The sequence below is a fragment of the Muntiacus reevesi genome, chromosome 14 (genome assembly GCF_963930625.1).
Source record: "Muntiacus reevesi chromosome 14, mMunRee1.1, whole genome shotgun sequence".
NCBI classification, from domain to species: domain Eukaryota; kingdom Metazoa; phylum Chordata; class Mammalia; order Artiodactyla; family Cervidae; genus Muntiacus; species Muntiacus reevesi.
The window spans coordinates 3,854,314-3,881,952 of record NC_089262.1 but is presented as its reverse complement, the minus strand read 5'-3'; the positions used below and the strand labels follow the sequence as shown (position 1 = coordinate 3,881,952).

Sequence of the window (27,639 nt, the reverse complement as noted above, 5' to 3'; positions counted from 1 at the left end):
ACCCAACACAGGGAGGAAACAGCCAGAATCATTTCAGCTGATCTCTGGGACCTAGAAGGACAAGGTCAAGCCTTCAAAGTTTAAAAAAGTAAAAAGGATGTTTACTTTAAGACTCAAAGCAGGTGAGGATGTTCTAAATGCATGGATGGGGAAGATCTAATTGGAAGTAGTTCCTGTGAAAAAGATGATTTTTAGCCAGTTAGAGGAAGAATATGAACAGCTGATGTTCAAAAGCTGTTCCAGGTCTCCACCTCTGACTACTACAGAAGCTCAAAATGCGGCTAACCCGGCACCCTCTGTGCCAGGCTCCTGGGACTCTGAGCTCTCATGCACCCTGCACATGGCAGCTTGTGGTCTTGCAGGTTACACATGTGGACATGCAGACTGCATGTTTTTGGGGACAGGGCCAGTCTACATGATTCCTCTTTACAGACTCAGAACTCGGTGTGGAGTCTTACACATTTAAGGAAGAACAAAAATGCCCCATACCATAGAGGTTCAGTTCAGTTCAGTCATTCAGTCGTGTCTGACTCTTTGTGACCCCATGGACTGCAGCACGCCAGGCCTCCCTGTCCATCCCCAACTCCTGGAGTTTGCTCAAACTCATGTCCACTGAGTTGGTGATGCCATCCAACCATCTCATCCTCTGTCATCCCCTTTTCCTCCTGCCTTCAATCTTTCCCAGCATCAGGGTCTTTTCCAGTGAGTCAGTTCTTTGCATCAGGTATCTTATAGAGGTACCATGTTTCAATTAGCCATATTGCTAGTAAGTCACTCAATACTTTTTAAGTAAAGAAACAATTACATTATGGGGCTTCCCTGGTGACTCAGATGTAAAGAATCTGCCTGCCAAAGCAGGAGACATCAGTTCGATCCCTGCTCTGGGAAGATCCCTTGGAGAAAGAAATGGCAACCCACTCCAGGACTTTTGCCTGGGAAATCCCCATGGGCAAAAGAGCCCAGTGAGCTACAGCCCATGGGGTCACACAAGAGTTGGACATGACTTAGCAACTGAACAAGAAAAATCACACTGGTGCTTCGTCATCCAGTTCAGAGACAGAGAAGAGTAAGCAAAGGTCTCTACTTTTTCCCCACTTGATGTAAAAAAGTTTGAGGTTCAGACTGATACTCAAAAACATTTGCTGACTGGACAGTGAATGGATAAATGAATGAATGGTTTCATATCAACAAAACAAAGGCAAGGTTCCCAATACGTAATTTTATTCTATTTTCTAAACCTCATCACTAAAATTAAATTTTAAGCCCTAGAAATATCTGCAGATGATGATGAGAACATTGCTGGAAAAGTGTGAGAGAGCTTGATTTACAAGTCAGTCTTAGGATTCGTCTGAGGAATGCTAACTGTAAATCAGAGGAGTTATTCCCATTTGAAAAAATGATCATCCCCAGATACTGCATGATACATATCAGAGAGATTAAATGTAACTATAAGCCAAGCTGCAGTCCATGGGGTCACAAAGAGTCGGACACGACTCAGCGACTGAACTGATAAGCCAAATGTGAATAAGCCTTTTCATGTGAAAGTAAAGCAGTGGTTTGAAATTCATTACTGTTTGAAATACACTGAGCCAACGGAGTCACCGAGGTTGATTTTTAAAAACCGCAGCATACGTAACTGTGAGGAATAGCTGATGCCCTTACACTGTAAACAAGAGTGTGGTGAAGCCATTCCCGTGTCTGAAAGTCCCTGTCTTAGAGTCACACGTAATCGGCTAACCTGCATCCACTCCTCAAACACTCTCGGCTTAGCATCACCCCCTCATCGGTGCCCCAGTGAGAGTCCAGCCAAGGCACTACTACAAGCAGGATTACTGAAATAAAATCCCATGGTTATGTCACAAAAGTGAGTGGAAAGGAAAAAAAAATGAACAGAGGACGCTGTCAGAAAAGATGGGAGGCATGGCCTGCCTTGTGCCTGCCAGGAAATCTCGATTTCTAAAGAGAACTGGCCCGTGAGAACAGGTCAGGGATGGGACCGTCCTTTCTTTACAGAGGCCAGGTGATGTTTCCAGAATGAAACCAGGGCTGGGGGCTTTCCTAGGGGTCTCTTCCCTGTTCACTCGTTCACTGGCTGTTTCCCCAGCTTGTAGACGTTAAAGTCACAGGAAGAAAACTCAGTAAAGCATGCTTCAAGAGTTTCCAATCTAGGTTACGAAGAGGCCTAGGCAAGTGGAAATCTTCAAAACGTAAAATATGATGCCAATAAAACAAAACCTAGACCTGAACCTGATCTGGCTGCCTCCAGGTGGGGTGTTTCTATTTTTAAGCCCTGCTGAGGAAGGAAATCCGTCCTGAAGATTCATTGGAAGGACTGATGCTGAAGCTGAAACTCCAATTCTTTGGCCACCTGCTTCGAAGAACTGACTCATTGGAAAAGACCCTGACGCTGGGAAAGATTGAAGGCAAGAGGAGAAGGGACGACAGAAGATGAGATGGTTGGATGGCGTCACCAACTCAATGCATATGAGTTTGGGTAAACTCCGGGAGTTGGTGATGGACAGGGAGGCCTGGCCTGCCACAGTCCATGGGGTCACAAAGTGTCGGTCATGACTGAGCGATTGAACTTTATTAACTGAGGGTTTCCACAAGACCAGGCAAATGACAGGACACGGTAGGTGCCCAGTTAACTACAATGTGTGTTTCTTATTTTTATCTTGTTTGTACAGAAAATAGGATAATCCTGGGGGATGCAAGAGAGGAAAGAGAGAAGGGAAGGAGAAGCTGTGGTCCTCTCCTTTTAGGAAAATATGGGAGGGTCCACTTCCAGGCAATAGCATTTAATCAGTGACATTTCCTTAAACCCACGTACTTATGCTCTATTAATCTATGACAAAATAGGCAAGAGTACATATGGAGAAAAAATGATTTCTTCAATAAGTGGTTCTGGGAAAACTGGACAGCTATAGTTTTCCAAGGTAAGAGAATGAAATTAGAACATTCTCTAACACATATACAAATATAAAGTCAAAATGGACTAAAGACCTAAATGTAAGACCAGATACTGCAAAACTCCTAGAATAAAACACAGGCAGGACAACCTTTGACATAAATTGCACCAATATTTTCTGGATCTGTTTCCTAGAGTAATGCAAATAAAAATAAAAATTAACAAATCGGACCTAAATAAACTTAAAAGCTTCTGCAGCAAAGGAAACCCTAACTAAAACGAAATGACAACCTGTAGAATGGGGGAAATATCTGGAAACCAAGCAGCCAATAAGGGATTAGTTTCCAAAATATACAAACAGCTCATACAACACAATGTCAAAGAAACAAACAACCCAATCAAAAGGTGGGGAGAAGATCTAAACAGACACTTTTACAGAGAAGATATACAGATGGCCCGAAAGTACATGAAAAGATGCTCAATACTGCTAACTACTAGAGAAATGCAAATCAAAACTACAATGAGGTATTACCTCACACTGGTCAAAATGGCCATCATCAGAAAGTCTACAAAAAATAACGCTGGAGAGGGTGTGGGAATATAAATTGGTGCAGCTACTACGGAGAACAGTAAGGAGGTTCCTTAAAAAAACTAAAAGCAGAGTTACACAAGCTCCCACTCCTGGGCGTATCCAGATAAAACTAATTCAAGACGATACGTGCACCCACTGTCCACGGCAGCACTGCTTACAACAGTCAAGCCACCGCGGCGACCGAAGGCGAACGGGTAAAGGTACGGCATCTCGACACAATGGAGTATTACTCAGCCTTAAAAGAATGAAATAATGGCATTTGCAGCTACAGGGATGAACCTAGGGGTGATATACTAAGTAACTCAGAAAGAGAAAGACCAATACCATATGGTCAGTTACATGTGGCGTCTAAATAAAACGCTACAAACGAACTTATTTACAAAACAGAAAGAGACTCACAGACATAGAGAACAAAGTCGCCGCTCCCAGAGAGGGAAGGGGAGGAGAGAAGAGTGAGGAGTCTGGGGTTAACAGATACACACACTATACACAGGTAGATAATCAGCAGGCAAAGTCAATAGCACAGCATACGCAGTTATAAACACATGCACAGTATTCAGACGCATACATGTTATTCATATGTATATATATTTATATAAAACACTGAATCACTTCGCTGTCCACCTGAAACCAACACAAAATCGCAAATTAACTATACTTCAATTAAAAAAAAATTAAGATGCTCTTGATTAGGCCCTGAGTCTTGGGAGCTGCACGGCCTTGACATTTCCACCGAAGACTGTATAAAAGAGCCGCATCCTACACAGGTGATGATAAAGGATGGGGTTCCACATCCCTCCCAGCTGTTGAATTGAGAAAGCTTGATTTCCCATGAATTCTCCATCGAAGTTAAAAATAAACACCCACTCACTGACTCGATAACACAGTTCTTTAGGCAAATCATTAGGGGAAGGGTTTTGGGCTGATTTCCTCTAGAAACCTCAATGTGAGAACTACTCCTGAGGGGTACTCTGGAGATATGCACGTGTGCTGAGCATCTGCTGGAGTGTTTCAGGCTACTGAGACGGGCCACGTGGTCGGAGCTGAGGAAACCCAGCGTCCTCTGCATGCCTGGCTCTCCCAGGGAAGACACGGAGAGAAGCGCTGATGAAACACTCAGGGACCTGCCGTCCTTACAGATGCTGCCGCGTGACCCACTGTACTGTTTGCCACATGAAAATCTACAAGGACGCATCTGAAAACTGTCCTTACACAAACAGAAGGCTTTGGGGTTTATTATTTTAATCAAACACTGCTAGATAATCCTAAGTAGGAACAGATAAAATCAAATGCACCCAATAGGGAGCAGAGAGTCACAGGGAATGGCTGTAAGATCAGAAGAGAAAGGGAAGGGGAATAAATGGGATTAGAGAGTAATAACCAAATCACACATGGGATGCCCATGAGTACGGCCTGTTTTGCTTTATTTCCCGAATGGAGTAAAGTGACAGCTGGTGTGGGTCCCTCAGCAGAGTAGGACACCCCACATTTTCTCTGGTTGCCTTTAGGGTCATTTGCTGCTAGCCTGCATTACAGAAAGGGATTCTATTTTACCTTAGAAAGCTCCTAAACATCCCACCCTCAGGTGGGAGGGGGGATCGGGATGGGGAATACGTGTAACTATATGGCTGATTCATGTCAATGTATGACAAAACCCACTGAAATGTTGTAAAGTGATTGGCCTCCAACTAATAAAATAATATTTAAAAAAATGAATAAATAAATAAAAAATAAAAAAAATAAAAATAAAAGAATCATTAGCACACACACACACACACACACACACACACACAAAAAAAAGAAAGCTCCTAAACATCAGAATTTAAATAGGACATGAACACTTTATTTTTAATGAGAAGAATAAATACATATCGAGTACATGGCCTTAACTTTTCAGACTGTTATTTTTTAATTGTTCAATTTTCCTGTGTTTCTTTCCACTCATTGATTTAAAGCAATTATTAAGAAGACATGAGTTCACTTTTTTCCTTATTAATTCATTATATTCTTACTTTATAAAATTCTCATTTGTGTCTTATTATACTTAAATATATGGGCTTCCCTTGTAGCTCAGCTGGTAAAGAATCTGACGGCAATGCAGGAGACCCCAGTTCAATTCCTGGGTCGGGAAGATCCGCTGGAGAAGGGATAGGCTACCCACTCCAGTATTCTTGGACTTCCCTGGTGGCTCAGACGGTAAAGAATCCCCCTGCAATGCGGGAGATCTGGGTTTGATCCCTGGGTTGGGAAGATTCCCTGGAAGAGGGCATGGTAACCCACTGCAATATTCTTGTCTGGAAAAGTCCACGGACAGGGGATCCTAGTGGGCTACAGTCCACGGGGTCGTGAAGAGCGGGACACGGCCGAGCGACTAAGCACACAGTGCATACTTAAATTTACAGTACTGTCTAGATTAGCTTCTTAATCATTAAAACCTGGGATGTACAAGCTGAAAGCCATTTGTCCATATGGAAACATGTCTGTTTTTCAGTATCAGGTAGAACTTATACTTTGTTTCTAAAATTTGGAAGTATTTATTCTCCACCCTTTCCCTGATAGCACAAAGTGGCTCTAGCTAAAAATATCTCTCCAGTGAACTAGCTTCTTCAACTTAGTCATGGGATGAAAACTCTTAAGGTATTAAGATGACAAACTCATCTACCGTCAAATGAAATTCTTCTTTTTGACATGTTGCTTTTTGTCATTTTTACTGAATGTTTCATGCAATTCTCATAATTTCTTAGTGAATTTAGGCATATGACTTTATAGCAAATTTCTTTCCAATAAAATGTTTGAACAAGACCATTTGATAAAGGGCTTCCCTCGTAGCTCATTACTGAGAGTAAAGAATCTGTCTGCAATGCAGGAGATCCAAGCTCGATCTCTGGGTTGGGAAGATCCCCTGGGGATGGAAATGGCAACCCACTCTGGTATTCTTGCCTAGAGAATCCCATGCTCAGGGAAGCCTGACAGGCTACCATCCATGGGGTCACAAGAGTTGGACATAACTTAGCGATAACACCACCACCATTTAATAAAAATATCCTCACTCTCTATCACTCATTTCCACAAACGTTTCTATTTCTCATCATTAACAAGAAATATATAATAATTTGAGTGGCTTTCGTCTGAATAATCTCAAATAACAAAATTACCTTTTAAAAAATCTTATACTAGACAAAAAGCAGAATCCAATTCACTAAACTTTAAAGGCACACGTGGACACGGCTGAATTAGAAAAGGGAGCCCACGTTCTCAAGGGACAGTTGGGACCACTGCTCAGACACTCTGCCTCTGGAAGAGTTAAGGAACCCTGGGCTCTTCATCAGCGCAAGATGAGGGCTGCTGTAGCATGATGGGGACCAGGGCGTGTGACGGAGACCAGGGCATGATGGGGACCAGGGCATGTGACGGGGACCAGGGCATGTGACGGGGACCAGGGCGTGTGATGGGAACCAGGGCATGTGACGGAGACCAGGGCATGATGGGGACCAGGGCATGTGACGGGGACCAGTGCGTGTGATGGGGACCAGGGAGTGTGGCGGGGACCAGGGCATGTGATGGGGACCAGGGCGTGTTAAGAAGACCAGGGCATGATGGGGACCAGGGCATGTGATGGGAACCAGGGCGTGTTAAGAAGACCAGGGCATGATGGGGACCAGGGCATGTGATGGGAACCAGGGCGTGTTAAGAAGACCAGGGCATGATGGGGACCAGGGCATGTGATGGGGACCAGGGCGTGTTAAGAAGACCAGGGCTAGGTGTTGAAGACCATAGCAGTGTGTCCCATGGCCCGAAGATGCCTGGCACCTCTGTACCCATCACCAGGTCAACGGTGGGACGTGACTTACCTCCTCCACAGGAGACAGAGCACTCAGAGCGGATGGTTGCCCACGTGTAGCTGGGCTGGGCTCCAAGCTTCTTTTCAACCCCCAACCTTGGCATGGAGTATTCCCAGGAAATGCCTGGGTTCCTTCCCTGAAACAGAAGCTACAAAATAAAAAAGGGAAAGAGAAAATGAGTTATAGCAGGACCCATGTAGAGTAGGTAACTTGGGATTCCCTGATGACTCAGTTGGTAAAGAATCTGCCAGGAGTGTAGGAGACCTGGGTTCGATCCCTGGGCTGGGAAGATCCCCTGGAGGAGGGCATGGCAACCCACTCCAGTATTCTTGCCTGGAGAACCCCCAGAGACAGAGGAGCCTGGTGGGCTATAGTCCATGGGGTCACAGAGAGTCAGACACGACCGAGCAACTAAGCACAACACAGAACCAACATATAGAAGGTAACTTGGTTTAAGCTCCTGAAACATTAGTTATGTCAATAAAATGATGATGGTAATATTACACTAGACTCAAATACATCTATAAAAGCACACAGACGTCTGATTCCTTTGCTGTATGCAGTATCCCCTGCATAGTCTGTGCCAGCTAACAAAGGCATCTGGTTCTTTCCCTGGGTGTTTCTTGGTGAGCGAGCCCCAGCCATCCTCCCCAGCTGAGCAAATCAGAAAGTTGTACCTAAAAAGCACTTTCACAATTCGTAGTGAGTTCTAAACAACCAACAATTGAGTGCATCTCATCTCTGCAGGATGGAAGCTAACTCGGAGTCCTTCCTCCGGTGACAGGATGCAGAAATGTTCTGCCTACTGACATGTCCCATGTGGGCCCAGGAGGAAAGATGCCCTCTCAGGCTGGGCACACCTGTGAGCCACACGTAGCACACGGATTCGCACTTGAACTCTTCACCTCCCAGCTGGAAACCTGACCACATGGACAATTACATTTTCTTCTTAAAGGTATCTGATTCCTTGATCTCGATGAGAGGCTTTTTTGGGGGGGAACCTCACCATTAGCCTGTTACTAGAAACCCCGTTTCTGAAGCCTTCGCTGCTTCTTAATGGGAGGGTCCAGTTGGATGACGTCGCTGGACCTTCCCTGACTCCCCAGCAACACAGTCCCATCCCCGACAACACAGCTCGAGTCTAGCTGGGGAAGATGCTGTAGGACGGGGATAAGCCCCGGACAGGTGGCCGCACTGCAGGCCTTAGATCTGCTCTCCCACTTGACATCCTAAATTAGGAAATGGGTTCCCAGTAAGCCTCGATCACTTTCAACACTGACCTGAGTGTGAAAGCTAAAAGGGGCTTCCCAGGTAAAGAACCTGCCTGCCAATGCAGGAGATGAGGCTCAATCCCTGAGTCAGGAAGATCCCCTGGAGGAGGAAATGGCAACCCACTCCAGTACTCTTGCCTGGGAAATCCCATGGACAGAGAGCCTGGTGGGCTAGAGTCCACGGGGTCCCACTGAATCAGACACGACTGGGCACACATGCGCATTAAAGCTAAAAGCCTCGGATGATGGGAGAGAAATAACCAAGGCAGGAATCCAGGGTGAACACGTCTATAAAGGGGAGGCGGGAGCAGTCCCAGGTCGAGAGGGGAGACGGAGGTGGGACGTGTGGAGATGAGGCATCTCTCAGGACGACGCAAGGACGGCAGGATGCAGCTGCCAGGCCCACGCTGCAGGTGGGGGGCACCTGGGGGCTCACAGCTGCATGCACAGGTGCGGGCTGAGGGGGCAACTTCTGAACCAAGTTTTTCCTTTAAATGTGCACAGAAATGTAAAGACGTACAAAATTAGCGTGTCTGCTGTGTGTTGCCACCATCTGCCTGGTCCCAGGGGGACAAGTTACGTTGTTAGAAGTTGCTCACGCGTATCTCATGGGCCTGTGCCATATTGGGCAGGACACAGAGGGGCTTGTGTGGGAGCCGAGTGTGGAGCCCCCTGCCTGGCGGTGGGTTCTCACCTCACTCCCGTTTCCACGGCCCTAAACACAGGCACAGACAGAGCCACCCACAGCAGCCGCTTCTCACAGCCGCAGAGCTTACAGGAGAGCAGCAGGCTTAGGTCACAATCCACTAATAAACATGGAAAACCCAGGACTGCATGATGTGTGTCCTTACACATCTCATCACGCGTCTAGAGACGAAAGATGAGCGGTCCACTGGCCCACTCAGTCTGCAAGGATTAGTCTTGTTTCCGAGACACTATCTAACTGCAAACAATTTTCTGTGGATGTGATATTTCGCCAACATAGCCTTGAACCTACAAGAATGCCCCAAGACCCCTCTGTCCGAGCCCTGAGAGTAAGAGGCTGGGGTTTACCTCCACGATCAGGGTTTCATTGGTTGGTCCGGGAGAGGTTAAGCTCTCAGGCTCCTTGTGGGAACGTCTGTAGTCAAAGGTGGTTCCTGAAAACTTGTACTGGCCGGGCCAGTCCACCGCCCAGCGTCCGTTCAGGTAGTACTTCTTGAGTGCATTTCGCACGGAAATGTAGGAGGTAGATACATTCGTTTCATAGATGCGGATGCTCCGGGCTCCGGAGGGAATGGTGACCACCTGGTAATACTCTGAGCAGAGGAAACCGGAGGGGAGAGGGCGGTGTTTCAGCAGTGCAGGGCCAACCCCAGTGCCCTCGGCCCTCCGTGACCAGCCCTTGGGGATCAGAGTTTGGAAACTGGAGGTCTAGTTTGGCCATCCAGTTCCATGAATCCTATAAAAGAGTTTTTTTAATTGGAGCAGAGCTATTGTAATATTCATGGTTTCTAAGAATCGCTTTAATTGAAATAACCCAGCAACCGCTTCTAACCAAAACAGAAGGTCTGAGAAGCAAAGCAGGCCAGGAGTCACATAGGGCTCTCAGGATCCTGCCTACCGGCTATTCTCACTACACCCCACTCCTTCCCACCGAGGGTCCCTTTCCGTCTCTGCTCAGCGGGCGGGCGGACCCCGCGGGCGGACTCACGGTTGGCGCGGTGCTGCTTGGCGTAGAGGCCCTTGTGCGTCGTGCAACTGGAGTTATCGCCCCGGCACACGCCACAGGCATCTTCCGTAGCATCGGACCCCAGGATGTCGTCACATCCCACTTTCTGTGGGACCCACGAGGTCACGGGTCGTTCATGAAAGAAAAGACAACAGGAACGAAGTCACAAACCGTTTCCCGGAGAGCTGAAAAGTTTCACCAACACGGGAGAGTTAACAAATATTTATTGGATACCCAGTATGTGCACTGTGAGACTGTCAGGCTATGCTTCCGTCCAGAGGAGGCCTTCTCGTGGCAAACACAGCCTGTCATCCTTGGCATTGCTACTCGCCTGTCCTGTCTGAAACCCTGAATTACATCTATCGGATTGTCTTGTGGGAGACGTGGGTAAATTTCAGCCCAATGTGAAGCATTAAGCACAAATGACAAGCGAAGTGGCGTCACGAGGGTCCACTGGAATTCACCTCGTGCTTCTGAATTCTCTTGTGTAGAGACAAAGAAGGAATGTAGACCATGGGACAATTATTCCCAGCTGTAAATTATAGCATGTTTGGCTACGGTCTTAGAATTTTAGCTGCTCTTTATAGATTCTATGACGCTTGCTAGTCTTACATTTCCTAACAAAGGATATAGGCTACCTAGGTTAAAAAAAAAATCCATTCAGAAATGAAGTAACCAGGGTCCACAATCCCTTGTTTGAAATCCCAGGGCCAGATGCACTTCAGAACTCAGGGTTCTTGGACTGCAGGAAGGTAACTAGCGTATTATACATAAGATGTGGGGACATCGATGATGTTTCTAAAACACACACTGAGTGGGATAAACATAACTGAAGACAGTCTCATCAGTTCAAGGCAGCTTTGCAAACAAATTCAAGTTACCTTATATTTTACAGCCAAATAAACTGTCCATTTTGCAGCTCTTTGGATTTTAGAATTACAAATAAGGGATTGTGACACTGTATCACTAAGAATGCATGAAAACAATGAGATATTTAGCAAATTGACTGGTAATCAGACATGGTGGGTGGAGACTGAGCATTTTAAAACTGAAAGAGATCTGAACAGTGTGTGTGTGAGCGTGTGTGTGAGTGTGTGTGTAAGAGTGTGTGTGTGTCAGTGAGCGTGTGTGTGTGTGTGTGTGTGTGTGTGTGTGTTAGTCACTCAGTTGTGTCTGCCTCTGCGATCTTGTGGACTGTAGCCTGCTGGGCTCCTCTGTCCATGGGGTTCTCCAGGCAAGAATACTGGAGTGGGTTGCCATTCCCGTCTCCTGGGGATCTTCCCCACCCAGGGATGCAACCCAGGTCTCCCGCATTGCAGGCGGATTCTTTACCGTTTGAGCCCCCAGGGAAGCCCTGTGTGTGTGCTGCTTTAGTCTAACCTCAGAGTGCTGGTTCAACTTTACCGCAGCCACGGTTTACACTTTTAGAGAAAAGCAGATCTGGGACCAAGGTCTTTGGACTCCACTGAATACAGATATTGAGTCACTTCCCTGAAAAGCCCGGTATTTGTCATTGTACACAGTCCCCTCCCTTTGTTTATTAATGTAACGGAACGCTCCCCACATCTCACTTCTGCGCGTGGTGAGAAGCTCAGAGCTTTGGGTCCACGCAGCAGCCCTCTTTCCCAGCCCGCGCCCTGAGTCCCCTCCAGCAGAAGTGAGGCTGTGATCTCCCCGAGACCCCGCCAGAGCGATGCAGGGGCCCCTGGTTCTAAGCTGTCCCTGGCTTCACTCACTCTGATGCCACCGCCGGGTGACTGCCGTCTGATGCTGTGACTCTGCCGGTCTGCAGTCACAGTGCCTTCCACGGGGTCGTGAGGATGAAACCACCCGAGTCTTCCTGCAGCAAACGGCCCTTTGCGAGCTCCTCCTCCTCCACTCACCACCCTCGCATCCCCCAGCTCCTGCCTGCCTCCTTCTCTGACCACCGAACCGCTCCTGCAGCCTGTGATTCCCGCACCACCGGCTTCCCCTCCCCGCTGCCCCCACGCCCCTCTTCCGGACCTAGCTCCCCTCCCCAGCAGCCCTGCGTTTCCGAGTTTCCTGGGTCCTCAGAGAAGCAGCTTGCCCTCCCGCTGAGCTCTGCACACACCTCCACTGCCAAACGGCCTCCTCCTGTGTTCATCTGGCTTTCTCTCCCTCTGGGCTGTGACCAGGAGGGAAAGGGTGTGGTTTTAGGTGTCTGGTCTCCCTAGCCCCTTACAGGATGCCTGGCACAAAGCGGACTGTTGGGAGATGTTTGTTGAACGAATGAAGGATCATTATTACCTCACATATCCCATCTATACAAACATTACGGCTATCCTCCGAGCATGGAGTCCCATCTGTGACTTTATTTGACAAAGAAAAGAAGAAATCAAATCCTTCTGCGATACAGTAGAGTTTGCAGAAGTCCTGATCTTAAAAAGAAATACACACACAAACACAAATAAAAAAGATACTTAAGCTCTGATCACTTTTTGCTCTAAATGTTATAGACTTTTTTTTTCTTTTTTTGCCCATAAAAACTCCCACACAATAATACATAGCAAAGACATTTTAAAAATTGCCTCTTTCAGCTTTGTTTTCCCCTTCATTTTTAAATTATTTTTTAAAGCTTCACTACTAATTTTTACTCTACTGTGTCCTTTATTGATCCTTGTTCTATACACAGTGGTTGGCACATAGCAGGCATTCAATAAACATTTGTTGACTTGAACTACATTCCTGTTCAACTATTTTACTAGTATGATTAACTGATCTGTGTATAAATGCAAAAAATCACTACCATTTTGCAGCAATATACAAAATTCTTACAAATAAAGTACAATAAAATGATTTAAATGGTCACAAAATTTCTTAATAGCTACTACATTTACTAAAACACATAGTATTTTTAAACTGATAAAGGGAATAACTTTTGGATGAACTCTCCAAAGAATATTGGTATTTCTTAATAAATATAATGAATTGCCAAAAATATTGTCACATGGAGAATACAGATCTCATTATGTACTTAAGATTGGAAGATCAAGTTCACACCCTCTCTCAGTAATCCATTTCAAGGATTTATGATTTATATGGCTAATATAAACTTTTGTAGAAATTTTTTTCCTTTTGTTCTCTTCTCAGTAAAGAAGGGAACAGTTGATAACAAATCTTTATCTGCCTTAAGAGTTTTCATTGACCCAGTGCCCATATACAAATGTGTTATTGTGCAGGATAAGAGAACTGACTGAATAATTCTAAGAATTAAATTTAATATGTGTTTCCATGATCAATGAATGTATTTATTCAAGACTAGGAAAACCAGAAATAGCACACAGATTTTTTGACCCTGATCTCAAAGTTCTTTCTCCTTTATTCTCCTGCCTACTTGTTTCTCACTGGCTTAATTTTTACTGAGTTTGGAAGTAATAACCCAACAAAAAAGGCTTTGTGTAAAACTGCTTCTATTTTTCTTCCAGAATTTACTGATTTCATAAACCTCTCACCATGATAATATTACATATATTGAGATAGTTAAAGTAAGTGCCAGGTGAGATAAGGCCCAACTTATGTATTCCCCACGTATTTCCTGATAATATTCTCAACTCCAAAGAACACGATGATTAGGTGTTCTTTGAATTTATTCTCAAATTATACTACTTGAGTTACTGAGTTCAAGTTATTATAATGATAAGAATAATGCATATTTTTCTCCACCTGGAGAGTAAAATCTTATATACAGTACAAATAAACTTCTTGGTTTCTAAGTTATAGATCAAACCTTTCCAGATACAGTATACTATCTGATTTTCCAAAAGATAACGGACATTTTTCTTTAATTTTTCAGCTAATCATTCAATGGGCGATATCGCCATCAACTACTGTGACTTGTAATTTTAAAGAATTGATTCATTATCAATAAATCATCTACTTTGAGTGTTTTATCACTTCTTTAAAGATTTCACAGTATTTTGCACAGACTCACTCTCTAGCTTGCTGTTTTTCTGAGCACACAACTCCTCAGGTTTAGATAAGATGCCTCGGGGCAGGTAGAACAGACCTAACAACCAGAACAGAACCTGTGACTGGCCTCACAATATTTGGTCTACCTGGATCCACTCTACAGACCATGCAGTTCTTTAAAGAGTGAAGAAGCCTTGGCTGCTGCCAGAAGGCATGATTTGAGATTTACCTTCCACGCGGGTGTACGGCTTCCACTTGTAGAACCATCCTCGGAACCGTTTGCCGTTGAACTCGGCGCACTGCTGGGTGCGAAAGTCGACGCTGTTGTGGGGACATGTGTGACTGTTGCAAAGTTTCAGAGTTCGCGTGGGGCCCACACAAAACTTGCCTCCATGCGATGGTCTGGAATGCAGAGTTCACGGTTAGAAACTTGCCTTTGGACAGCTACTCACCGCTCCCTTGAATCGGGCTTGTTAGGGAGCAGGAGCAGGTAATGTTAAGGTATTGACTGTCACGAGTCAAGGAGAGCGCCTTTCTAAGAAGTCCCTTGCACTTCTCACATACTTACAATACTGGTAGTAGTGTTTTCCTTTCTTATTGGGTGTATCACTTGCAACATTGACATAACAGGTTAGAACTTTGAAAGTGAGTGGCATGTATTTGCTCATCTCCCTGCAGGAGGCAGGTGAGCACCTCGGTTCTCTGAATTCTAAAAAGCAGAGCATGACTAAGGAAGGCAGTGGTGAAAAAGCAGAGATGAGCCTGAAACTCAACTGCTTCACTTTCCAATGGCCGCTTCTTTCCACTCCCAGCTTCCTTGTGACAAGGCCAGGACATCAGATGGGGACGGGATGAGCAGTCATCCTCCACCCCCTTCACCCCTAGAACTCAGGCAGGCACCCCAGAAGGGGAGCATCCTGCTGAAGCAGGAGACCAACTGGGTCTCAGGCATTAAAGACAGGACTAACAGAAATCATTTTACTCAGATCAACATAAATTAAACAAACAAAGGTGTGCAATGAGGACTGAACAGCCCTTTTGCTTCACTGCACTGAGGCCTGCTGCTAACATCCTTGTCTGCTACAGAAGACACAATGAAACCACGCACTGTGCAGGGAAATCTATGAAAAGCCGAGGCTTTGTTTTCCTCACTTGAAAAAACTGTTCTTACTGGTTCTCATTCATTTGTGCTCTCTATACTTTTCTTATGACTTATTTCCATAATTTAGGCAGAAACTTGGTAGTAGACATGATTACAATTGAGTTCCTGAATATTGCTGCTGGGTCTGTTACTTTTGGGGCTTCCCTGGTGGCTCAGCGGTAAAGAATTTGCCTGCCAATGCAGGAGATGTGGGTTCAACTCCTGGGTTGGGAAGATCCCCTTGAGAAGGAAATGGCAACCCACTGCGGTATTTTTGCCTGGGAAGTCCCCCGGAGGAGCCTGCTAGGTCCATGGGGCTGCAAAGGGTTATACCTGACTGAGAAGCTGAGCAGGGTGCAATGTTTCTTCTGCTGTGTCAGGTAGTTATGGGCACCCTAAATTATACCACAGAGACATCACTCTACAATAAATGCCTGAGTGCAAGGGCTTTCTGACTTAGAATTCTCCTGCAGTGATACGCGAAGTACAGAATTATTTTCACCGAGCTTCCTTCCATGTACTCGTTTGGGAGGTTTGTCACAGAGAGATGGCTCGCTGGTGAGGAGGAGGTCTGAGCGCTCACCTGGGGTTTGTGCAGAGTCTGTCCCTGTGCGACACCCCTCCTCCGCAGGTCCTGGAGCAAGGGGACCAGGGAGACCAGTCTGACCAGTGACCGTGAGTGGGCTTGGGGCCTTCGTCACCGTATTTCACACACTGCCCTCCGCGGCACCACTGAAAATTAAACCAAAAACAAAAGCAGGGATATGACTGTGGGTGGAGACTGGCTTCATCACTACAGCAATGCTCAGCCCTGGGAACTTGGTAATATAAGCAGACATCAGTCTCCTACCCTCAGGAGCACATAATGAAAATATATTTAAAGATACTTCTTTTTTTCTTTTAATTGAAGTGTAGCTGTTTTATAAGGTTGTGTTAGATTCTGCGGTACCACAGTGTGACTCAGCCACATGTATACATACATCCCCTCCTTCTTCAGCTTCCTTCCCAGACCGGCCCCACCCCAGCCCTCTAGGTCCTCACGGAACGTCAAGCTGAGCGCCCCGTGTCATACGGCAGCTTCCCACCCCTGCCTATTTCACACACGGTTGTGTCTATATGTCAATGCTGCTCTTCTTTTTTTCTTTCCAAAGTCAGCCTTGTTCTGTAAATCCACATGCAGGGAAGATACACAGAAAACTAATTTTCAGATGTCTGTCTGAGCTGCTGGAATCTCGCACGTGTAGTCCAGTTTTGTTGCAGGAACATGCAGTCCAACTGTTCACCTCTCAGGGGTGTGAACTCTAACCTTCCCTGGCAACAACACGCTCTTCATCTCTTGCTGTCAGAAGAGACTGACTGTCGGACAGAAAAGTCCAGCTGGAGGGTCTGTGTGTCTCAACACCTTGTCATTTCCGTCCAGCGCTTCATGCTTTTGCTCCGAAGCACCTGGGCTGGGGGCCTGGAGGCTTTAAATGATGCCTGTCAGAGGTCACACAGCTTTCCGAGGACATGAAACAACCCACACAGGGCTCCACCTGTCCCAGTGAGGCCGGAGATGCTATCAGCTCCCCTTTCTCCAGAGAAGTGCCCACTGATGTTATTCTGCTAAAGTCCACATGCAAGTGCACGTTTCTTCACTTGCACCACGTGCAAAAGCTACACAAGATACAGCGTTGCCAGCGTGTCAGTTTTCTCACTGGGCACAATCGGCATTCTGATGGCAAGCGCTGTGTAGGAGACTATAAAATAATAGTTTTAAGGGAGCAAAAACAATCTATCAATATTCATATGGTCGCTGAAAACAGTTTATGATTCCTTGTAGTACTTGGTGTCTACTGGATACATTCTCTTTAAGATGCAGAAAGCGCTGGGTTTTAAAGTCACTTGGATAATTCCTCTGTCATGGTCATGGGTAAGCCAATACCTTGACTTAAAGCCTAAATGAGACTTGTTTAGGTTAAATTATTTCATTTTGCTTGGGATGTTTATAAATTACTTTAAAAAACTTGATCTAGTTTTATTTTAAAATGACATAAAGGGTTTACATGACATACAAGTTTGTTTTAAAATGACATAAAGAATCAAATTGCCAACATCCATTGGATCATAGAAAAAGCAAGAGAATTCCAGAAAAACATCTACTTCTGCTTAATTGACTATGCTAAAGCCTTTGACTGTGTGGATCACAACAAACTGTGGACAACCTTCAAGATATGGGAATACCAGACCATCTTACTTGTCTCCTGAGAAAGCTGTGTGCAGGTCAAGAAGCAACAGTTAGAACCAGACATGAAACTACAGACTGGTTCCAAATTGGGAAAGGAGTACATCAAGACTGTATATTGTCACTCTGCTTATTTAACTTATATGCAGAGTACATCATGTGAAATGCCAGGCTGGATGAAGCACAAACTGGAATCAAGATTGTCAAGAGAAATATCAATAACTTCAGATATGCAGATGACACGACCCTTATGGCAGAATGTGAAGAACTAAAGAACCACTTGATGAAAGTGAAAAAAGAGGGCAAAAAAGCTGGCTTAAAACTCAACATTCAAAAAATGAAGATCATGGGCATCCAGTCCCATCATCTCATGGCAAATAGATGGGGAAACAATGGAAACAGTGATAGACTTTCTTTTCTTGGGCTCCAAAATCACTGCAGATGGTGACTCCAGCCATGAAATTAAAAGACACTTGCTCCTTGGAAGAAAAGTTATGAAAAACCTAGACAGCATATTAAAAAGCAGAGACATTATTTTTTCAACAAAGATCCATAGAATCAAAACTATGATTTTTCCAGTAGTCAGGCATGGATGTGAGTGTTGGACTATAAAGAAGGCTGAGCAGTAAAGAATTGATGCTTTTGAACTGTGGTGTTAGAGAAGACTCTTGAGAGTCCCTTGGACTGCAAGGAGATCAAATCAGTTCATCCTAAAGGAAATCAGTCCTGAATATTCACTGGAAGGACTGATGCTGAAGCTGAATCTCCAATCCTTTGGCCACATGATGCAAAGAGCCAACTCATTGGAAAAGACCCTGATGCTGGGAAAGATTGAAGGCGGGAGGAGAAGCGGACGACAGAGGATGAGATGGTTGGATGGCATCACGAACTCAATGAACATGAGTTTAAGCATGCTCTGGAAGATGGTGAAGGACAGAGAAGCCTGGTGTGGTGCAGTCCATGGAGTTGCAAAGAGTCAGACACGACAGAGGAACTGAGCAACAAAGGGTTTAGGTAATGTTTTCCTGAAAGTTGGAGTTTATTCTTTTATTTTTTGACATAAGCAAATAATTTAGATTAATCATTCCTTTTCTTTCATAAGTGACCCCATGTTATTCACATCTTTCTCCATTCTATTTTTTCATTTAACACTATATTCTGCAGTTCATTCCACAGAAGAAGGTAGACACATCCTTCACTCCTTTGTTGCAGCAACAAAACATTCCATTAAGTGTATTTCCAATCCATTTCCTTTGGATGAACACTTGCATCATTTCCAGTCTTTTGCTTTGATAATCTGCTTCAATAATTGTATTGCAAAAACCAGCATCTTTTTTGCTGTTTTTGTCAGAGTGTGCTCTTGTGAGATTGAAGTGCAGTTGATTTACAATGCTGTGCTGGTTTCAGGCGTATGGCAAAGTGATTCAGCTATACTTACTTAAATATGAATTTTTTTCAGATTCTTTCCCCTTATGGGTTATTATACAATATTGAATATAGCTCCCTGTGCTATAAAGTAGGTCCTTGCTGTCTTTTACATATAGTGATGTGTATCTATTATCATTCTCTCTGGATATATGGCCAAGATTATCCTTAAATGACTATTCTTAAAAATTATTTTTAAAAAGTTATTCTTTGTGACTTTGAGGAGAAACCACTACATCTTCTCCCAAGGAAGTTGCATGTAGACACACAAACATAAACATGCATGCACACAATTTTGAGCATAATTTCCCACAGGTTGCAGACCCGTGCAGTTGGTGAGTGAGGTGGTCAGGGTGAGATCCTTATGTTAAATAGACACACAAAATGTCTGCAGAAGCACTGGTTATATTTCTAAGAACCATCCCATTTGCTCACAGTTTCATATTTTACCGATGACTTGAAAGAAGGCTTTCTCTTGGGCAGTGTGATGTCACCGTGAAGCACACATCCTGTGGTGATGCTGACCACAGAATCCACTGTCACTCTGAAACCCAGTATGGATGGGAAAGCAGCATAATGGGTCATGAAAACTGATGCTGTGGAGGTGAAAACGAGCCCCACATATCGGCTCAGCCAGGTGCCTGACCTGGGCATGGACTTAGGTGCCCCAAGCCTGCCCAGCCTCCTCTGAGCATCAGGGATGATGGAAACCACTAGACCGGGTTGTTCCAGGAACCCAAGGTAATGGCCCAGTCCTTGTACCAAAAGTCATCACAAAGTGAGAGCTGGTTTAATTTTACATTAGGCATTGCTGAAGAATTGGAATCTGCTTTGGCGTGCATCCAGGCTGTGGTCCTCATCCCCTTGCTATGGATTTCTCATGGCGTGAGCACAGAGAACCCAGTGTCTTTTTCCTGGAAGAGTTATTGGGTTTCTAGTGGGGGCTATCATATGTTTACCCTCTGGATGCTTGTGGGGATACAATGTATATAACGCTCCAAAGATGACACTTGCCACTAAAAGATGTGGTGACCACTGATCAGGCACACCAGCGTGCATGTCCAGCCAGAACCTCGGTCTTGTAGCCGGTGGAGGGGAACAGGCTCCCATTCAGGAGAGAGATGCACAGAAGCGGAAGAGCTGCTGTCAGTTACCTAGAACACACCCACCGCTCTGGAATACCCCAAAGTGCTGGGACACTGACTTTTGGTAATGCTGGCTTCTCAGTCAGGACACCTCACGGACACCTGTGGACCAGTGATGCACAAAGACACACAACGAACACCAGAGGAACTTTCACAGGGGCCTCTGATGCTTGTCCCACCCTGCCACTGGGCACCCGTGTCATTCTAGGCAGAACACTTGATGCCGTGCAATTCGTAAGGATCCATTCTAGGTTAGTATGCGCTAATTCTTTTCAATTTGAAGGAAAAAGCTCTATTTGGAAACATAATGAAAAAAATAAATACCAGTGAAAATCAGCAACAGAGGAGGAGATGGTTGGATGCCATCACTGACTCAATGGACATCAGTTTAAGCAAACTCCAGGAGATAGTGAAAGATAGGGGAGCCTGGGGTGTACAGCAGTCCATGGGGTCCCAAAGAGTCAGACACAACTTAGCTACTGAATAACAACAACTATGCTTTCAAGGTAAACAGAATGCAATGATAATACAGGGGCAGCACCACAGTTACTACATCATCCCAGAAAAATAGTAGATTTTAAAGAAAGCAGGCTGCCTGGAGAGCCATGCCATACAGGTGTAAACCATCACCAGGGCAACAAAGGAGGGCTGCCAATCTTTCAAGAAATCAGCATAATTCTGAAAACTATCAAATTTGCAATCAAGTATGTGCAGGGAGTTGTGATCACCTGCAGCTTAAAGCTCATATAAATTCCCTGGTTAAAGTGTCAGTCACTCAGTCGTGTCTAACTCCTTGGGACCCCATGGACTAGAGCCCAGCAGGCTCCTCCATTCATGGAATTCTCCAGGCAAGAATACTGTAGTGGGTAGCCATTTCCTTCTTCAGGGGATCTTCCTGACCAATGATAGAACCTGGGTCTCCTGCACCATGGGCAGATTCTTTACCATCGAAGCCACCAGGGAAGCCCCAATTCCCTGGTATCCTGTGACAACTGGTATTTCTACATTGCAGAACCTCAGCAAATGCATTTCCTCTTTTGACAAACTGCCGTTGTTCAGTCATGTCTGACTCTTTGTGACCCCATGGACTGCAGCATTCCAGGCTTTCCTGTCTCTCACCATCTCCCTGAGTTTGCTCAAGTTCATGTCCACTGAATGCCATCCAACCATTTTATCCTCTGTCACTCTCTGCTCCTTCTGCCTTTTGAGAAACTAAAAGCATTCTTATTAGACTCTTTTGTTGTGGATTAATTTATTGCTGTCTATATCACTAGACAGATTTAAATATCAATCTCACCCTTGGAAAGTCTGACAATAAAGCATATTAACACGCGTAAGATGAATGGTTGCTAGGTGCTATTCTTAAGCAAATTTACCTCATTTCTCTTCATTTTCTCAGTCAGTATTACAATAATTTAACCCGAAAGCATGTTAACATTGTTTCTTAATACTTTAAACCCTTTCTCTCTGTACTGCCATTTATATATGTTAAAAGTTTAGCAAGGTTTACTTTAGACTTTAAATGTACTAGATCAATAATATTCAGGCATATGTTTCTCTTTTGTACTTGTTAGCATCACAAATAAGTTCAGACACATAGAATGAAAATGGTTATGGTGACAATTTGGTTCTGACATATTTCTATCTTTATCAATAGTTTTTATAGTCTGAAAAATACAATTGCAGCTTAAATGAAAAGAATTAAAATATCACTTTTGAGTGTTAAGAAAATTTAATTTTCAGTTTTAATGACAGAATTCTCATTGTCTCCCAGTCAGTAAATAAACTTGCCATCTTATGAATTTCCTCTTTTCCCCAGGACAGCATCTTATTTTTACAGGAGCAATAGTCAAAAGGGTCTGTTCCACAGTCTTCAATGGATGCTCTGAGGCTTTGTCAGAACTACTGAACACTAGTTATTTGTATGATTATAAGGTAGTTGAGAGTTTAACATCCCCCCTCATTAAACAGAATCAGCCATCACTTGCTGCCTGACATCAGTGTCTAGTGATTGTAGGTATCTCATCAATGCATCACTAAAAGAGTGAGAAGGGGAGTCCTCTTCATAGAATTAATATAAATTAAGCAATCTTTTGGCATATCATAGATATGATCATATAGATCAGGAAGACAGGCTTAGAAATAGGAAGACCAAAAGGAGGAAGGATACATGGCTGAAAGGCTGACATCTGAATATGATGTCTGCACCTAAGACAAGTTTCTTACCATGTCACGCCCGCAGGTAGTGCCTTCTGCAGCTGGCATAAATTTAGTCTCACATTTCCTTCCAATCCGGTGGCACCACAGGGCTTTACAGATATCCTGAAGTGGAAAGAAGGTCATTAGTATTACAAATGGTTCACACAGCTGTGATAAAATGTTGTCGTTGTTTAGTTGCTAAGTCGTGTGTGACTCTTTTGCAACCCCATGGACTGTAGCCTGCCAGGGTCCTGAGTCCATGGAATCATCCAGGTAAGAATACTAGAGTGAGTTGCCATTTCCTCCTTCAGGGGATCATCCTAACCCAGGGATCAAATCTTCACCTCTTGCTTTGGCAGGTGGGCTCTTTACCACTGAGATACCCGGAAAGCCCAGTGTTACTGAAAAATTTAAGGGAAAACAACTGATATAAATTAAAAGCTAATGTCTACTCAAGAGTAGATATACATGGTAGACTAAGGACCCAGAAGTCTCATGTTCTAGACACTGTCCAACTTCATTCTATCCCCAAAACTCTATTTCTATTTATTCATCATACATTTAACAAAAGTATACTTTTTAAATTAAAAATAAAATATGCTTAATCCAGATATTGAAGAAAATTACAAATAATTAAAAATTAATAAATTAAAAACCAATAACACATAACATTTTACAAGTTGCTCTTGCTCCTACCTTTCACTAACCTCTGCAACTCTGAATCCTCATTTCCATGTTAAAGATGGCTATGAAACTTGCTGACATGTCCATTTCTCTAGCCAGTCATCCATTCATTCATTTACCCACCCAGCCACCATCCCCAAATCTTTGATGAAGGCCTAGAATGTGCCAGGTATTTAGCTAGGCATGAGGTTCCTTAAGCAATATGACCAGACCTACTCCCTCAAGAATGGTCTTAGAGGGGGTAGCTCTGGTGTAAATCGACATAGGTGCACACGGGAAGAAGTTCCCCTGGTACAAGGGAAAGAACATGGTGCAGGGCAGGCTTGCCAGGAGAAAAGAGCGTCACCTGAAGGACCCAGGAAAGCAGTGGGAGATGGACACATGAGTGAAATCTTCAGATCAAGTCTGGCCCTTTCTGAAGAGAAGGAATGAAGGGGTCATGCAAAGGAAGATGAGAAAGAACAATGGTATGTGCAGAGGAAGGAAGCCCAGGACGTTTGAATCGTCAGCAAAATAAAACAAGATCTGAAGTTTAATCACAATAAAAAGCCTCTCCAACTGTAAGAAATTATTTATGCTTTTAGATCCAAAGGATCATCTTCGTGATAGGTAGACCGTCGGGCTCATGAAATGGTGGGACCTCCAGGAAAGCTGGTGGCGGCCGCAGTATACATGATGAAAACTTTCTTAAATGACCTGTACAACTGTTCTGAATACTTGAACCAGTACTGCACTATTTCCCAAGACATTTATAATATCTGCATCTACAGGGTGCTTCATGTTATAAAGAAAATGCAACACAGCAAAACCTCCACTTGGTTGTGTCTGAAAGATGGCATTTCATGGCGTCTGTGCCTCTACTTCCTGTTCCAGATGGCATTTCATGGCGTCTGTGCCTCTATTTCTTGTTCCAGGTGGCGCCTCAGGGCGTCCGTGCCTCTACTTCCTGTTTCAGATGGCGCCTCAGGGCGTCCGTGCCTCTACTTCCTGTTTCAGATGGCGCCTCAGGGCGTCCGTGCCTCTACTTCCTGGTTCAGATGGCGCCTCAGGGCGTCTGTGCTTCTACTTCTTGTTTCAACCATGCTAGAGATGAGGTCACACGGGGCTTTCTGCATTGTATGGGTGACCGCTTAAAAGATTTCCCTTTTAGCAATCCATATGGATTTTACCTTCACAAAACTTAATTCTCAAATCTCCATACATTTATTCATTATATATTTAAAAGTTAATGTATTTGTTAAAGACACACACAGCCTCCCCGCCCCCCACCCCGCCTCCCGGCTTGTATCTCTCTCACTGAAAAGCCAGCTTTTCATGCTTTAATTGGGATATCACTTCATTGCTTTTGTTTTGAGCTGCTCATAGTATCTTCCTGTGGTTGCAGTCACTGTACCATTTTCTCTGGCGCCTGACAGAATCATGAAGTGCTACGGGGCAATCCTACCATGCCTGGTGGGGAGTGCCGTGCCTGGCCCTCACGACGTCAATCACCGTGCTACACCAGGGGCCTCTGTTCTCGCCAGAACGGTGTTTAGAGAGCAGAGCCATAAGGAGACCTAAAGGCACCCATGAAATCAGGGGCAGGGTGTCTGCAAGTCTCCAGAGAGGCAAGTGGGACGCGCCCTTTGCATGGATGATGTCGTGACAGAAACCCAGGGTACAAGTAGAACTTCCTTAAAACCAGAACTTGTGGGCCTAGGCTCAGGGTCTGGGTGGAAATGTGACCAGTCACACGCAGACTGCAGACAGTGGGGCAGGGGAGGGTACCTGCCCTGCAGTGACCGGCTGATGCAGGCGGCTGGGCGAGGACAAGCAAGGGAAGAACACGCAGACGGGTGAATGAACGATAGGGAATGGTTCGCCCCTGTGGCTGGGTTAGCAGGAGATGGACACAGAGGCCCAGGGGAGGGTTTGGGCTTCCGAGAAGGTATCTGGTGTGGACTGGGCAGGCAGAACCCGGGTATCCTCCTTGTATACAGCTGCCGATCAGCTTGTCCCGGGGGCCGCATGAGGGGTCCCCCCTCAGGGCTTGGCACCCCACAGGCACCAAACTCATGCCAGTGACTTTCTCAATTCCGATCCTGAGGAGATGTGAGCTCAGTCCCAGCTCCCAGCCTGGTTCATGGCTGCGGCCGGAGGGAGCCAGTGCTACTAATTCCTGGGACAGTTTCGGAGATGATGGAAGAGGGTAAAATAAATGGGGCTTTAAAATGTTAAATTATTTTTATGCTTCTGTCATCGATACCTGGAATGGTGCTTAGCACCTGGCTGGCTTTCAATAAATGTTTTGTGAGTGAGTCAAACATCTGTTAGTTTGTTTCTGTGGAAACCTTGGACAGAGTGAGCAGAAACTTCTTTAGTGTAAAATGATCATAACAGTGATCAGTGGATTGTGATCATGAAAACATCTAAATGATTTAGGAGGGTAACATTATGATATGAAAATACTACACTGAGACAACTGCTAAAAGTAATTTCATAATCTTCTTACATGATAGTTTTGGGTAACATTCTGCAGAATATAGACATAGAGATGGAAGATACTAATGAAAGTGACAGTTTTTTAAGTAAGAAGCTCTCACATAGGAGGATGCTGGTGGCAGTCAGCTCACCACTAAATCATATGATGTGTCTACTTCAGCCTGTGCCATTTATGCCATCTGTGTATTTCAGCCCCATCCTTCAAACTGCTCCATCCCCAATTCTAGGCCCCCAGGTAGAAATAAATCAAGAGTTACAAAAGCCTTGAGATATATAATTCATGTTACTGTGTTCTAACATTTCAAAAAGTATTCAAGGCTTTGGTGTCTTTATAGATGTAAATGCTGGCCACTTAATAACAACGTGACATTCTATCCTGGAAAACAAATAGAAACCTTAGTATCTCAAATGATGTTTATTTTGTTATCTAAACAACTCAAATCCAATTATTCCCTCTTGGTTTTATCATATTTTGACTTTACTGCTAACTTCTGGATTAAGTACAAGGGTGGTATTAAACTACCATTGTGATCGTTACATTCTTAATAAAACTTTAGGGTCCTCTTGGAACAAAGATACTATTAAATCATGGTTCCAGGGATAGGAATTTGGAATGCAGTAAGTGCTGGATGGGGTGGGCAGGCACGGGGAGGAGGGGCGTCCCAATTTACCAACAGTACTCAGGACACTAAGGTGAGCAAATTTCCAATTCTCTCGTGCTGCAGTTCAGATTGTAGGTTTAGGACACCAAGCAATGCTGATGAAGCAGAGTAGGAACTTAACAAAGACACAGTGTTCAAAATAACTAAAAATGGTATAGATGATCCTGTTGGCAAAGCATAGATAGAAGGAACAAACGAATGGACACCGAAGGGGGAAGGAGGGCTGAATGAACTGGGAGACTGGGACCGACACATTTACATTACTGGTCCTGAGCGAGCATACGCTCACTTTCATAAAATAGGTAACTAGTGAGAACCTGCTGTACAGTGAGAGCTCTGCTCAATGCTCTGTGTTGACTGAAATGGGGGAGAAATAAAAAAAGAGAGAGAGGATATGTGTAAACATTCAGGTGGTTCACTTTGTTGCACAGTAGAAAGAACACAACATTGAAGCAACTACTGTTGTTGGTCAGTTGCCCAGTTGAGTCCAACTCTTTACGACCCCATGGACAGCAGCATGCCAGGCCTCTCTGTCCCGCACCATCTCCCAAAGTTTGCCCAAGTTCATGTCCATTGCATCAGTGATGCCATCCAGCCATCTCATCCTCTGAAGCCCTCTTTTCCTTCTGCCCTCAATCTTTCCCAGCATCAGGGACTTTTTCAAGGAGTCAGCTATATCCCAAGTTTTTTTGTTTGTTTGTTTAAAAAGGTGAACAGGAAAAAAAAGAAGAAGAAGAATGCTTAGGCCCATGTAAAGAGTTCACTCTTTTACCTTTGCTGCTAAGGAACACTCTCTTTAACAAAGGCTCTCACTTGCTGTTCCGTCCCGTAATTTACGAGTTATCCTATCAGTAATACTGACTTGTGCGTGCCCATGTGCTCAGTAGCTCAGCTGTGTCTGACTCTCTGTGATCCCATGGACTGCAGCCCACCAGATTCCTCTGTCCATGAGATTTTCCGGGCAAGAATACTGGGTTGTCATTTCCTTCTCCAGGGGATCCTCGCAACCCAGGGATCATATTCGTGTCTTTCGTGCCTCCTGCATTGGCAGGCGGATTCTTTACCACTTGATTAAGTTTAGTATCACAACCTAACATTCCAAATAAAATAAACATTTTCAGATGATTGGATTTGTTTTAGCATGTCCACATCATGAATAAAGTGCTATCAGATTCATTTTCTCCAACTGTTAGTATTAGACTTCCTCAAAAATATATACTAAAAATTCATATACAAATAATGTTATAATAGGATACATAATTTATTGCAATTATTTTTTTTTTCAAGCAGTGGTGCATTTGTATCACCAGTTCTGATTATCAATATACAAGTCATCAGTGGATCAAGAAAGCCATGACCATCTATGTGTGTGTATTTATACACGAGTATGTACACACCCATATATACACACCAAACACATATCC

The 27,639-nt window shown here is 44.5% G+C and overlaps 1 protein-coding gene across 1 annotated transcript in view; it reads right to left on the bottom strand.

The window, feature by feature from the left end:
* The window catches only part of ADAMTS16 (ADAM metallopeptidase with thrombospondin type 1 motif 16), a 175,929-nt gene that overhangs the window by 64,285 nt on the left and 84,005 nt on the right, over window positions 1-27,639 (bottom strand). Inside the window, exons 11-17 of the mRNA XM_065905294.1 lie at window positions 22,416-22,511; window positions 15,979-16,127; window positions 14,484-14,656; window positions 12,593-12,723; window positions 10,307-10,430; window positions 9,667-9,911; window positions 7,352-7,490 (exon numbers count right to left, since the gene is read on the bottom strand). Of these exons, the coding sequence (XP_065761366.1) occupies window positions 7,352-7,490; window positions 9,667-9,911; window positions 10,307-10,430; window positions 12,593-12,723; window positions 14,484-14,656; window positions 15,979-16,127; window positions 22,416-22,511 (1,057 nt within the window). The remainder of the gene's footprint in view (window positions 1-7,351; window positions 7,491-9,666; window positions 9,912-10,306; window positions 10,431-12,592; window positions 12,724-14,483; window positions 14,657-15,978; window positions 16,128-22,415; window positions 22,512-27,639) is intronic.